The sequence below is a fragment of the Corapipo altera genome, unplaced genomic scaffold (genome assembly GCF_003945725.1).
Source record: "Corapipo altera isolate COAL_440 unplaced genomic scaffold, ASM394572v1 0, whole genome shotgun sequence".
Classification (NCBI taxonomy): domain Eukaryota; kingdom Metazoa; phylum Chordata; class Aves; order Passeriformes; family Pipridae; genus Corapipo; species Corapipo altera.
In genome coordinates, this window is record NW_020884872.1 from 3,485,130 (window position 1) to 3,500,694 (window position 15,565).

Below are 15,565 nucleotides of genomic sequence, written 5' to 3' on the forward strand. Positions count from 1 at the left end.
GAAAGGGAGAGCAAGGCATATTTTATAAAAAAAAAAATTAAATTGAAGCCTTAACAGAGAATACAGAGTTGCAATCTCCCCCTCTCTCTCTCTCTTTAATTCACAAGGCAAAAGCAATTCTAAAGAGGGCCTGAATCCAATCAAGTTTTTCACATGCTTTAATTTAAGTAGACAGAAAAATAAATTGAAGAGTTGAGATAAAAAATAGAGAAAGAGCACTAGGGGGTTGTTGGGTTTGGTTTTGGCTTTTTTGGTTGGTTTTGAAGTGAGTAGAGGAAAAGAATCCCTTCCAGTGATGGAAATGGAGGGCTGTCCAAAACTGAGCAGCAACAGAAGGGGGAAAAAATTATGATACAGTTGTTTCTTAGACATGCTTCATTATTGAAATGCCAAGGCCACTATTTGTGAATCCCATTAGTAATTAAAAGTTCTGCATATAGTGAGTCAGAGTAAATTTTGGCTTTCTGCACTTTAAGCACCAAGTCACCCCGCCCAAAGATACTTTTCTCCTTCATCTCTCACAAACAGCCCCCACTGTTCCATGCTCTCAGAACAGCCAGAACACCCAGGCACACTGAGGAAAATCTGCAAGTTCCCTCCACAGGAAAATAAGAGTTTCCTTGATATTAACACCTCAATTCCACAAGCTGATTAAAGGCTCAGAAACCACTCCTATAGCAGGATAACATCGCTCACTTTCCTCTGTGACATCAAAACATGATTCTTTGACATGTGGATCAGATTCTTTCCACCTTCATTCCTTTGAGTCACTCCAAACACCTGCCTCCCACAAACCTGCTGTAATCCTTGCATCCAGTGCTAAGGATACCACAGCCAAAATTTTTAAATTATCCACCTGATCAAAACACTCCAATGTAGAGGAGTAGGAAGCAAGCAGAGAGTAGCCAGAGGAAAGGTCACAGAGTCATAGAATCATTTAGGTTGGGAAAGAGCTCTAAGATCATCGAGTCCAACCATTAACCCAGCACTGCCATGTCCACCACCAAACCACGTCCCAAAGTGCCACATCCACAGATGTTTTCAGCACTTCCAGGGTCAGTGATTTCACCACTTCCCTGGGGAGCCTGTTCTGGCCACCCTTTCAGTGAGGAAATTTTTCCCAATATCCAATCTAAACCTCCCCTGGCACAACTTGAGGCCATTTCCTCTTGTCCTATCACTTGTTACCTGGGTGAAGAGACTGACCTCCACCTCACTACTACTTCCTTCGATGAGCAGTTTTAAATACATCTCCATGCTCAGTTACATTTTTAGTTTACAATGAGACAGAGTGTAAAAAAAGTTTGCACAAGCAAGAAGTGCTAAGTTTTTACCATTTCCACTTTCTGGTACTATAAGAGACACTGTCCTCTTAAAAGAGCAGAGCTCTCAGGAAAAATGGGGAAAACAGGCCTTTTGTTAAATAATGTAGGAAATAACTTCTTCCTGGGTCCCTTAGGAAAATAACCTTGCTGAAAGGGAAAGTGAGGAAGCAATATATTGTCTTTGGAGATGGGCAAGTGCACTTCACAAGTCTTCAAGAAGCCTGGAAAACACATTACTGTAACAGCAAACCTGCAGCCTGACCTGAGCATGGCTGAATGCTACTCACAGCAGCTTTCCAGGGAGTCAAGGAAGTTCAGCAGATGGAGGGGTTTGATTGCTGTACTTTTTACGAAAACATTCTGTGATGTCACAACTTTGAACAGCAGAATTAAACCTCACTGACAAATTTCTGGTAGAAGGTAGTTTACATCCAGAATTTTTTTTATTTTATTTATATTCAAATACCTAAGCATAAAAAAATTGTCCTCTTCATCAGACTCCAGCTGGAAACAGGAGAAATCTTGCATCTAGAGCATTCAGTGGCACAGGGTGAAATGTATGCTGAATGCCTGTTTTTTGGCAGCTCTGGTTAAGCATTGATGTCAAACTGAAGCAAGAAAGATCATAGCTCATGACTAGACACAGTTGCAATCAAAGGGCTGGACTTCATCCTTGTGATCATCAACAGCAATCTCATTCTGATCACAGGACTCTGCACACAGGACCACTCTGCATAAAGAGATATTTTTTTTTTCCTTCCTGTAAGTACAAACCTCTTGGCTGAAAAAACAGTGATTGCTCTGTGTTAGCTGAACCTCTGCTGTAATCTCCAAACCCCAGCACAAACTGCAGTGCTGTATTTCAGATATCACCACGTGATAACTACTGGCAAACACTGACTGCTTGACTGGCAACTGCAGCAGTTCAGAAAAGCCCCTTTGTGCACAAAGAGATCCAGGAGCCCCTGAGCCTTTTAAAGACGAGACTTGAGGAACTGTGTGTAAATAAATAATGCAATTCATTACATCAAATGTAGGTCACTGTACATCAGTGACACTTCTCAAGCCGTGGTCCAGTGTGACTAATTCCTGGTTGATGGGAAGTACCGTGGCTGGAAGGCTCATCTGCTGTCACCAGCACGTCAGTCACAGCCCTTCAGGGAACTCTCTTCCACCCGTGCTCACCCACCTTCCCTCAGAGCTGCTATTCCTTCAGTGCAGCATTAAATATGCCATTGTGCACAGTCCATATTATCTGTCTCTCCTTTTCTACGGTTTTTTTTAAGCAGTCACACTCCATGTATAAATCAGATTCTTGCATGGTATGTCATTAGACGGGAAAATGGGAATTCGGAGAGGTCAGGGCACGAACCTATTCATGATCCTGCTCTTGGCACTGAGCTATTCAGACACACAGAAAAACTCCAAATCCCTTGCAGTTATCAGCATCAGGATAGGAGGGATTCATAACAGAAGTACAGTAGGTAGTGACAGACCCACGTTAATTCCTCAGCCTTTCTCTTTGTTTACAGCTCTTCTCCGTTCTGCTCTTTTCTCTCTGCTGATCCCTGGACACTGACCTTCAATTTTAGCAACCCCTTTCTGCCCTCCTTTCCCTGCAACCACACCCATCCTTTGCTCTCTCCGGGACTAATTAAGACACGGATGGACTCTGCTCTCTGTTTTTACCCAGGCAAAGCAGAACCAGCAATTATTTTACCTTCCTTTCTAGCCCAGCTTCACTGTTGTGCGTGTGAAGAAGGAATGAACCAAGCACTGCACTCCCACCTGCCTTGCACTTGCTCAGTGGGAGTAGAAGCACAATCCGTGGCACTTTCCTCCACTATTGTCTCTTGATTTTGTGGTTGTTATTACAAAAACATTCTTTGCTGCACCCTTTGGTCCTGCAGGACCTTGGCTGTTGTCGGCAGTTCCAAGGTCAACACAAAGCTGATTCCAAAAGTCTCTTTCTTTGGGAATGCTTTGTGAAGGAAAGCTGTAAGAGGGAAAGGAAGCTTTTGAGCAAGATTTATGCAGCTATCCATCATACAATGTTCTAGGAGGATTTAAGCTTTTATGTTTAGTGTCATCTAATGAAAACATATAAGAGCTGGTTACTGATCTGAGAGAACACTGCACATCATTACTCTCCCTGTTATAATTCAAATTCAGATTCAGTCTCAGGTCCACTGACAGTATCAAATTCTTTAGAATAAAGTAGGATCTTCAGAAGAGATCCTGAAGTTCCAGCTGTAGAGGTTGGTACAGCAGCAAACCTGCACTTTGTGAGCCCCTTGAGACTTCTCAGCACTACTATCAGTCCTTTTATTCTGCTGACACCTCACAGGTTCTTAGGCAACGCAGGCACCTTCTCCACAGTTTGACTGCTTTTGCTAGAGGACACAAAGAGGGAAATACAACACACTTGATGCATCTGGAGCAGACTGACAACTGCCAAGGTCTGCTGCTGTCCTACTCTGTCAGAGAGTTTGTAACACAGCTGTATACAGTGGAGATGGTTGAATATTTCATCTAACAATTATTATTAAAAATGGAGCTTTCCAGTATGAAAATATTTCTGGGTATTTGCTGTGGGAGGCTGGGGCTTTCCACTTTTCCTCAAGATAAATTCATCCAAATAACTGGGTTTGCTTTGCTTTAAAAATCTTTTTTCTTCTTTTTTTGCTGCCTTGGCCCCTAGAGGACACCCTGAAAAGGCTTTTTGGCCTCAGATTTGCTGCCACATGGAAAGACAAAGTGTAGGAGCAAAACCCCAATTATGTAGCTGTTCCCCTGAGAGACAGACAAGCACATGCACACCTTTTCAGTCTGCAGCTGTCCTTGCACATGGAGACTTCATAAAAATTGTTTTTTCTGCCTCCAAACATGGGCACCTTCCCGTTTATTGAACATGGAGTCTGACCTAGTGGGATACTCCTTGGAAATGCTCCAGCAATGGGTCTTAATATGTTTCAACTCCCAATTACTTTACAATAACCTGGAGGCATGACATAAAATTGCAGCCAGGAAACAGAAGATGGTTTTGCCCAGCTCTATTTTTTCCACACTTCGATCACTGTGGACATCACTGTGCTCTCTGAAAATCAAGCATACAGACAAAAGCAGATATGCTCGGAAAATATCATCTTGTTTTAATCCAGGAATAACCTTCTCAAACTCTTTTTATAAAAGGGTGGCATATTTTTACATTATAAAAGTAAAAACACTGTTTTTATTAATTTTGTTTTTTTTTTTTTGGTTTAAAATTTTACATGTATATAAAAAGAGAGCTGATATCTATATCAGTAACAGCTAAAATAAAGGATTCTGGTTCATCTACAGATCTCTCTACCCTAGTAGTCAGAATTGCACTACAGGTAGACAGGTATATGAAATATTTACTCTAAATTGTTCTTGAAAATATTGCATTGGGGTTTAAGTCATGCAGAAAAGAAAAAAAAAATCCTCTCTGCTGATCCACTTGCTTATAAAGCCTCCCCACTGGAAAGCTTCCCTATTGTTTGTCATAGGGTGTTTCCCATTCCCTGCTGTAAGGTTTAAGCTTCCTGGGCTAGTTGTGTCTTTCATTTTAAATGGATATGTCATCCCAATGAAAATCATGGATGTATAGAATGCTGTGGGTTGGAAGGGACCTTAAAGATCATCCAGTTCCACCCCCTGCCATGGGCAGGGACAGCTTCCACTAGCCCAGGTTGCTCCAAGGCCCATCCAACCTGACCCTGGACACTTCCAGGGATGGGGAATCTACAACTTTTCTGGGCAACCTGTACCAGGACCTCACCACTCTCACAGAGAAAAATTTCTTCCTAATATCCAATCTAACCCCACTCTCTCAGTTTGAAGCCATTTCCCCTTATCCTGTCACTACATGCTCTTGTAAAAAATCTCTCTCCATCCTTCTTGTAGCTCCCTTCAGAAAATGTTCTTCTCATCTTGATCCTCTTCCCCACCTTTTTTTATTCTTTGTTTTTTTTTATCGTTCCATAAATACTACCTTGTTTTCCCAAAAAAAGTCTCGTCCACCTCAAGCCATGGAAACCATCATTCTCCAAGTGTGTATCTTTTTATATTCTTGCTCTTTCACAGCAGAGGTTTTTTCCCCTCAAGGTGGCTCTCATTTTTGCTGATGCTAATGAATAATCAATAAATCAGTTACATTAAGAAACAAGAATAAAACAAATCAGGACTTGATATTTCCAATATTTAACGGTGAAATTAAAATCACACCAATGAATCCAGTCTAGCACACAGAAAAAAAAAAACAACCACCAAACATGCAAGCAGGGGCTGCATGAGCAAGAATATGCATTTCCTTGGAATATTGACCATTAGGGAAACAGCTCAATAGCCACGTTATGTCTTGCATCCTATTCATCAGCACTGGCATTCTAAGACAGGCTTGATCAATACCTCTCATTTGGGTTCATGGTCAGATTATTGCAAAATTGATTATGGGTAAAAATCAAGCCAGTTGTTTTATGAAACACGTGTGGGTTGGGGTTTTTAAATGCTCTCACTATTAAGCTGCTGTTACAGAGTATTAAATGGTGAACAAACAAATCTTGCCATCCCTGTGGTTAAAGCAGAGCAATGTTTTCCTGCCTCCCTCCTGCCCTTGCATGACAGGTAGCACTGACCTGTCATCTAACCTGTGATTTCATCTCTGAAACTAAATCTCTTCCGTGACATGACCCAATGTGATAAACTGAGATTTTTAATAGCTTTGGTTGTAATGAATTACGTTTTATTTCCATTTAGGGTTCTGCCAACTGCAGAATTAAGGGATTGTGAGATAATTAGAAACTTGTTAAAGTTTGTAATAGATATTTTATGATGGTAGCCTGGTCAACCACAGCCAGAAGTTGCATTAAGGAAAGTAAATGATTAGATTTAGGTCTATACAGTTAAATGTTATTGCCACTTTTATCCCCCAAAAGTTTGGGGTTAAAACCAATATAATACACTCAAAATGAAACTGTCTATAAGTAGAAGCCATGGTGGTCTGCTGAATTGCCATATTTTCCTCCCTAAAGAAGGGATTACAGAGACCTGTGTGCCCTACTCCTGACTCCAGGGAGAAGGGCAGGACTGAGCCACCCAGGGATATCACAAAGGTACAAAGTATTAATGTTCAGCTCAAAAAGAAATAAGATTGAGAGGACACAATCTACGTTGACTGAGGAAATATGCATTTTTTTCTTATAATTCATAATGAACAAACTTTAAAAAAATAAAAATTAAGGTAGTTAACCACACAGACATACACTTTTTTTTTCTCCAGCCAAGACTCACACATACAGATATATGTGCCTCATGTAGCAGCCTATTTTAAGATGAAGGAAAATTAGCACATCCATCCACTGTTGCATTAAATAACGATAGTTTTGATAATCCTAAGCATATTTCTGTATCATTATTTAAATAATAATGGAAAGCTTATTTGTATATTTAAATACAACTCTGACTTGTGTTGGCTGAAGTGTTGGTGAGTCCTACAACTTAGGTATTACAGACCTCTTTGAGAGAACACACTCTGTTTCAGTTGCTCAATGACAGAAGTAATATTTCCTATTAAAATCCAAGAGCGTAATAAGAAAGTGAATTCACCAAGCCTAAACAGTGCACCAATAATACAGAACAACTGATCATCAGTTACATAGTACTTAAATATCTACCAAATCCTTAGAAAGCTCTTTGAAATACATTTTTTGAAAAAGTAGAACAAGGTGATGTCAGGAATCAATAAAACACAGAGGGAAATGAAATCTGTAATATGAGTCATATAGAGACACAGATATTTTCATCAATGCCACATTTGTCAGAAAGAAAAGATCATTAATATCCTGAGGATGCTACAAAAACCTTTCCACACACTGAAGGATCATAAACACAAATAAATTCTTAAACATATTCCTCAGTAACATTTAATTCAATTTGGTTTTTTTCCATTCTGCATCACCCTGGACCAACAGATTTCCAATTTCTTCACACATAAATCATTTGTATGTGTAACAACAGCAGCATGTGTGTAATACATACAATTTAGATATGTACTATACTGAAAATAGTCTTCCTATGTTTTCCTTCTCCCATGAATTTCTTAGAATGTGTGTGCTTTAAAACGTTAGATATTCTTTGCCTGAATTCCCTGTACTTCCTGAAAAATGCCTCACATTTCCTCACTTTGCCAGTAAATAGATTAATGCATGTAACTGCTTTAGTATAGATTGTTTCACTTCAATATGTTCAGATTATGGCACTGTGCTTAAGCCTCCAGTGTTATCTGTGAAGATATCTGAGATTAAAATGCTGTGAAAGTATAAATATCAATTACATACCTCATTTAAACATAACCAAACAAATTTAGACTCCGGATTCCTCCTAATCCATGAGTAGCATTACGAGTGAAAAAAACCAATTACAACCCAGCACATGTTTTGTGACGCTCAAATTTCTTCGGCACGTGGGAGCTCTTTATCAAAGTTAAAACACAAACCCACTGCCACAGCACCAGAAGGATGGGTTTGTGTCTGGTATAAAGCAAAAACCACACTATTTTCCCCCCAAGCAGGGCTGTCTGAAGCCTTCACATCACACACCCAGTCACAGGGATGCAGCAACGCTGAAGTGCAAGGATGACATCCCGTCCAGCGAGAACTGAATCCAAGGAAACATCAGGCATTTGAGGGGGGGAATCATCCAGAAACATCCCTGCCAGTGCCAGCTGGGAAGGAAAACTGTAAGAGCCTACCTGAGACAAGCGAGACTGTGTCTTTCTCCCATGAGACAACAGTGATGTATGCCTCCACAGAGGAGGGGATAATGCACTTGAACACTGCTACATTGCCTCTCATGGCTTTCTGGTCCTCCACACGGACTGTATAGGGTTCCCGTAAAACTGGAGGGGGGAAAAAGAGGTGCCATTAAACAAGTTGCCACCGCGTGTCCCATCTCATCCCTTTCTTCAGTCGGCCTTGCAGATCTCCCCCCAGAAGGTGACCCAAGCTGTGAGTTCTTCTGCCTCAGTAAATGACACCGTTTCGCAAAGTTAACATCTGAAAGCGTTCCCAGAGCTTTTTTTTTTTCCTCAAAATCTGCGTTTCACCACTCCTGTGCTCTTCCCCCACCTCATCCCGGGGGCGAGGAGAAAGGCTGGGGTAAGGACTGTTTGTTGATGGGGGTAAATGGTGCTGTGCCTTCTGTTACTTGTCTAGTTTCTCGTGCCATGTTTCCCTTCACGGAGGGTTTTCTGCCCTATCAAAGAGCACGAGGAACATGCAGGTTCTGTGTGTGAATTAGACATCCAGAGGGGAGAAGAGAATGTCAGTGTCATTTAGGATTTTGAAGAAGTGAGAAGCAAAGGAGAAAATCAATGGAGGTGACAGCAAGAGAAAAACCAAAGTGTCTCAGAAACACAGAGAAATGAGAGTACGAAAGGTAAGAGCTACACTGGATTGACCAGCCCTGAAAGAAATCAGATAATGGTACGAGAACAGAAACAAAACCATGATTGCAGCAACTAAAAACATGTTACATTAAAAACCAGCACGATTCAAAGAACACTTAGGTCCAGAGTTTTTTGTCTTGCATCTGGAAGAATTAATCTAATGAACAGAGAGAAAAAAGCGCAACTGGATGGACAAAGAGGATAAAAGCACAACTGGAGAAATCCTAATTTTGCTGGGATGATATGGAGTTGCAGTGTGTAGGAGAATGGAAAGAAGGAAAATCCTGGCTCGGAAATAATTCCATGAAGAGTGAGGGATGAAAATTTCTGTGAGCAACAGTTGATGGAGAAGGTGGTAGAGCAGGGAAGAAACAGATGTTGTCCATTACAACATATAAATGGGTAAGACAGGACAGGTAAAGCCAGCAAATCCTTTTCAGAGTTTACAAAATCATTTCTATACACCAGGAGCACTGGAATTTCTAAGAGTCAGCCCCATTTACAATGTATTTCATGAAAAAAAAGGCAGAGTACTGAGATGTAACTGCAGTCTTCACAAATGGAAACAGCATCAAGTTTTCAGGTCCAGTGCTACCACTGCAAGAAGGAAGAATGAAGTTCTCCACTCCAAACATTGTTTTAACAATATAACTGTTAGAAGCCCTAACTAAAAAAATAAACGTAATAAAAATAAATTCAATTAAAAATTAAATATCTTTTTTAAAAAGAAAAAAATTCTGTTTTCTATTATAAGAAAGGCACTGCTAGTTTTTAAAAAGTAATTTATTTTTAATTAAAGGTTAAGATTCTTAACCCTGCTGTAAGTGTTGAACTTGTATTTAAAACACTTCAATACAGTGACTTTACAACAGTGGCTGCCCTGCGATGAAGCAGCCCCCTTATCTTGTTCTACACGGAGGGAATGGCACATAGATCATCTTAATGAGGCTGACTTTTGTCTAAGGCTCCTGCTTCAGCCATCATTTACAGAACAGGCCTATTTAGCAGCAATGTCCTAACACTCTCCTAAAGGTATTTGTACTTTTCAGAGCAGTTGGCCATTCTGAAAATCTGCCCAAATACAGAAACCATGTGGGGTACAAAAACTGGAAAGAGGTTTATTCACATCCTTGCTTAAAAAAAATTTACATTATTGTGATTTACAAGGCCCCTCAGCTATTTCCAGATTGCAGTTTTGAGAGTTCCCATGAATAAATTGCCGACTTTTACTTCTTTCAATTTTTTATTTTTTTTTTTTTTTTAAATCCCAGGTCCCCAGGTCATTAATTTATATGAGAACTTCTTGGCTAAAAAAATATACTCTTCCCTGCCATGACTGCACAGGGAAGTTTGAAGATAAAAAGGAGATATTCACCTTTAATCCCATGTGGGACAGGCCTGGAAGAGGGTTGGGTTTGGGTTCATTGGTGGAGGGGATTATGTTTTTGGAGGGGTTGGGGATATGTGTTGCACTACATGCAAAATTACATGAAAAAACACAATTACAATAATTTGTGAGCTGGAACTCTTGTATCTGCTTCCCATATCCTTGGGGAAACAGGTAAATGAGGCTCAGACTTTCTCCAGCCAACTGTGAGAATGGGCAGAGCTGTGTTAGTCTTTGTGCTAGGAATACAAGCTCCACAAAGCTTCTGCATTTTTAGGAAACCCTGTTGCTGTTGGAGGGGCACTGGAAGCAGGAGGAGATAGAGAAGGGATTAGAAAAGGCCCCTCCAAAATCATGCTAATTAGGGCCAATCTGAAATAGTGTTCAGATTTCACACGTAAGTACCACATTAACAAATGAAATTCATAATTTCACATTTTAGCAGCACAGGGTTTATCACCTGAGCATAAAACACACTTACTGCTATGCACAGAAGGCTCTCAAAATTGTGTTTTGCTATGAATGAGGGATTACACAAGCCTTTGGAAAAGATGCTTGCTAATAACTATTGTCTACCATCAGGCACAATGAGAGCTCTGACACACAGTACCAGTTCACATGAAGGAAAGGGACTTGTTTAACTTGTTATCCAAACCTCAGATTAACTGAGAAATTGAGTCAAATGGAAAAATGAGGGGTAAAAGGTTAAAAAAGGGAAAGAAAAGAGGTAAAGGGACATTTCTGAATTGGCCACAATAAAAAAAAATGTTAACTTATGAGTCAAGCAGCTACAGCTGGTACTGCAAAGCCCTGTTTTTAGGTCCTTTTTCTATTTCCAAAGCTTATTGCTCAAACAGTGGGAGAAGATTTCTTTTGAGGTTCCATGGATTGATGGGTCACTCCTGGGCAACAGAGCTACATCCTGTCACCCCTGTCATCTGCTTTACACCTAAAGGAACACCAAAGAAGTCATTAACATTTTTAACCTCCTTTACATCACTTTTAGTTTATCTAAGAAATAGAAAAATTAGAAACTAATACTGGGGAAAAGAAAATTATGCCCAAAAGATGTTCAAAATTGAGATACTCAGACAAATCCACACATGAAAAAAGTATATTATGCTGTCTCTAAATATAATTCTTACAGACAACTTGTCCACAAATCCATGAAAGTAAAACCAAAAGCACAAAAACCAGAAGTGAGTTTCAACCATTAAGTTGGTTACAATGTGTTCTTATGAATCTTTGATTTTCAAGCTTTTCTTTGTGGACAACTGAACGTTTTCATAAGGAACACGGACCATTATGGAAACTCCCCAAATATGTAGCATGATAACTTGCTTCTTGTGCAAGAAAACCCACTTTTCTAGACTAAAATTTTAATGAGACATGAATTGCATGGAAACCTGGTTTTTATTCTTGCCTCCCCATTGTCTACCAGCTACAGATCTCTGAATGTTAATTTATTGTTAGGATGAAGAGAATACATTTTCCTATTTAAAAAGAAAGTTACGGGCAAATCTACTTGCTAAGTGTCCATGGTTCTCCCTGTGAAAGTCCTGTGAAGACATATCTCCAAAGGAAAGATAATTCTCTTGTGGGAAAAGCCAAGCTTAGCTCCAACAATAACAAAGAGGTTACCAGGATTTGCATTTGCCAAGGGTCAGCTCCCAGACTACTTTTTTGTTTGTTTGTTTGAATATTTTAATTAACTGAAGTGGGTAGACAAAAAATCTTCAAAAACAACGCAATCATGTGTTTATGCGTTGTAACAAAAGGCCTGATTTTGATCCCACTCTAATTCTCCACTTGCTGACCCAGCCAGTAGGGAAAACAGATGCAAAACCATTGTGCTCATTTGCATCTTTCAGCTTAAAGAGGAAGTGCTGCCTGTGGACCCACAGCAGTTGCTGAATCATTGCACAGGACACAAGTTTTTCCTCTCAAAATAGAGCACAAGTGACTATAAAGAAATGAGAAGGGATGTGATTGGGCAAATATCCCTCTTTTCTTCCAGCCCCTGTACAAAATATCCAAAGACTCATCTTTTTCCCTCATAGTTCTTTAATGTGTAGTCATGGTCTGATTTCATTATCAGGTCGTTTTTCCTTATACTTGTGCTCAACTGATTAAGATCATTGGAAAACTAACTTTTTTCCCCCAAAATAATTCAAACTAAGGAAGAAAGAATCCAGAATTTTAGTTAATATTGTTAAGACAAAAAAGTTACATTTCTGTCCATTCTCCCTCGATTTACAGCTGCTGCTGCCCTTTGAAACACCGAAAATTCCCCCCTCCTCAAGCCCCTTTGATCCCAAATAAAAGACAGTACTTACCAGCCTTAATGTGAACATCCTGACTCCTGATTTTCCCTGAAGGATTTTCAGCTGTGCAATAGTAAGTGTTATCATGGATTAAGTTATTAAAGCTTGAAGGAGGGAAGGGGAAAATTTGGAGAGTGCCATTGGGGTGGACGTGGCGGATCCCTGGGACATCGTAGATCTCCTCGCCCGTCGCTAGGTACCATCTGAGCGTCACAGGGGGGATCCCTGCAGCTGGACAGGGGACCAGTGTCCCTGTGGTGCTGGCAAACACTACCTCTTGCAGAGATGCATTGACAAAGTATAGACTGGCGTGTAGCTCTTCACTGAAAACTGCAAGACAAAAAAAAAAAAAAGAGAGAGAGAGAAGAAACGTTGAAAATCGAAGAAATTTTTTTCGGCCGCGCACGAAATAATTCGTCACCGAAATCAAATGTGATGCCCAGGGAAGGTAATCAAAGCATCTGGATCCTAAGGTGAGCTCTAATAGAATGTTCCCTGTTTTCAAAGGAACCACATAAAACACACTAAGTGTAGGTAAAATGAGAAACTCCTTTCAGTGTAAACTGATGCAGGTCCGTTCGCTTTTGCAGTCGCTGGTGCAGCACTCTTTGGGAGCCGAGCAAAAATCTAGTAATCTACTTTTATGACATTTCTAGCAACTAAATTTCTGCCTGGAACATAGGCATTTTCTGTTAGCATTTCTAAATTTATTTCTACAGTCTTACCGTGGCAAAAATGACACATAAAGTAATAAAAAGAACTGAGCAAACGGTGGAAAAAATCCCCATAATTCCTCAGTTATAATACATATCTATACTTAATACAGATGCAGGTTAATAATAGATTATATCACTTGGTCAGATCTTTCTAACAAAGACCTATAAACCTGGGTACAAAGCATGATAATCTTGGTTCTGCCACCTATGTGACTGCAGTTCCCCTCCCAGCCTGAAACTATTACACTGAAAAAAGTCTGTACTGATCAGAGCATAAGATTAGCCCTCATTCCTCTGAACACTCCTGCCATGGGTTATTCTGTTGCTACCCAGAGGGTTTGAAAGTTCCAGGTGGCTTGAAGGTTTCCCAATATTTCACCCAAACTACCCTCCTAACCTTCTCTGCCTGAGAGCATATCAGAAACCTGGGTACCAGGAAAACAAAAATAGTCGTAATAGGACTAAGCCCAGGAAGAAGTAAGACTGAATAAGATGGTGCCACTTTTACATAATCACATTTCTAATTATAGTTGTACTTTGAAGCAGAGAACAGTATTGTTTGTAACATAATAGAGAACTAAAAAAAAAAGAAAGAATTTGGCATTGTTCATCTGCTGTTCAAGTCATTCTCCACAAATACAAATGAAACAATCAACAGGGCACTTTAATTTCCATTGGCCAACAAGACAGTCGTGTAGAAGTAATAAACACAGCTCACATTTGCCAACTTTTATTATGCTATACTGCTTCTTAACACATATTCAAGCAAAACCAGTAGGTTCCCTGGCCAAGAACAAAGAGGTGAATACCACATTAGAAATGCCATAAAATTAGAGAATATCAGGAACTGTGTTTGATGCTTCCATAGAATCTAACTTTCTAATCAACTGCAGCACAGCTGAACTAGAGACTCGTACCAGCAGCACATAACAATGAATTTTTCCAGCTGCTTTGCATCCCCTGTAGAAGCTTTCACTACTTTTGACAAACTTTCCATCCATCAGCCTATATAATAGTGCTTCTTTTTAAAACAGCATCTGCTGCACATTCATCTTAATGGCAGCCACAAACACACCAAGATCCCTGGAAAATAATTGTAGTGCTGTAATGCACACACATAAACACAGAGCTGACAATCCAGATGCATTTTATGGTGGAAAACACTGTGTAAGATACTTGGATGCATTCAACAACAGAAGTGGGATTTCAGAAGCCTTTATTAAAAAGATATTTCTCTGCAACGTTCCATAGGAAGAAAGTGATTAACTGAATAACACAAGAAGTGATTTATCAAAGCCTAACTGGAACTGAGAAAACTCAAAGATGATATATAATTATATGTTACTTAATGGTAAAATATGGTCCAGCTAAACAACGTATTTTACAGCAAGCTCAGACCAATAGTTGCAAAGGAGAGCTGCAGAGGAAGTTGATGGAAGTTATTGATATAAAACAGCAAAAAGAAATACCTGAAGAAAAGAGAAGGACCCGAAGAACCAAGTTAACAAACAAATAAATGAAAGGTAATCATAAAAGAGAAGGCAGAACTGAAACAGTTCACAGCCAAGTGACTGCACTTGGCCTGGACAGAGATGACATCAGATGACATTGGTAGGTGGTGCGAGAGAAGAAAAGGTAAAGGTTCCTCCTGAATAAGGTGTATTTTTTACTAAATCAATAATTCTTGAGGGAAACAGGAGGAAGCACCTCAGCAGTGCTCAGTAGATGCCCCAACAGAAATGAGAGGGTGACAAACAATCTGCACCTGCAAGAATTTTGGGGTGAGAAGACTAAGATCTGTGCCCTCAAATGTGTGGTTAAAGGAGCACATCAACAGTTTATGAGATCAAGAGACACCAGACAAGAGACACTTCTTGATTCTCAGGTTCAGCAGGTACCATTATCCTCCTCATACAGGAACAGGAGGAGAGGAAGGGGAGGAGGAAGCAAGGGAGGGAGAAGGGGGTGGATAAATGTTTTGCAAGTTCAATCAGCATTCCTTAGACTCAACTGCTTGGAGCAATAAGGATCAACTGACAAAGTATAACAGCCAAGGAAGTTTCTCCTGCTTTTCAGGGACAGCACTGCCACGTTGTGCCTCGAAAATGCCATTCCTGCCTATAAGGGTGTGGTTTGTCAGGGCTTCACTGTATATTACACAAGACAAAACAGGCTGAAACTGGTGTTTCACAATCCTCCTTCTTAATGGGCAGAATGGAACATCACCAAGATGTGAGAGAGAAGCTCCAACATTTAAACCACCAAACTGGGTCAGGCTTGGGCTTGCTCTGTGTAGGATTTACTGACCTGGTGGGATCAGCACCAACAAGGAGATGAAAGAAAGC

At 40.1% G+C, this 15,565-nt stretch overlaps 1 protein-coding gene across 3 annotated transcripts in view; it reads right to left on the reverse strand.

Moving 5' to 3' along the window:
• The window catches only part of DSCAM (DS cell adhesion molecule), a 440,015-nt gene that overhangs the window by 364,581 nt on the left and 59,869 nt on the right, over positions 1–15,565 (reverse strand). For all 3 annotated transcript variants that reach the window (XM_027635014.1, XM_027635020.1, XM_027635030.1), the window contains exons 2-3: positions 12,517–12,834; positions 8,098–8,244 (exon numbers count right to left, since the gene is read on the reverse strand). In XM_027635014.1, the coding sequence (XP_027490815.1) occupies positions 8,098–8,244; positions 12,517–12,834 (465 nt within the window). The remainder of the gene's footprint in view (positions 1–8,097; positions 8,245–12,516; positions 12,835–15,565) is intronic.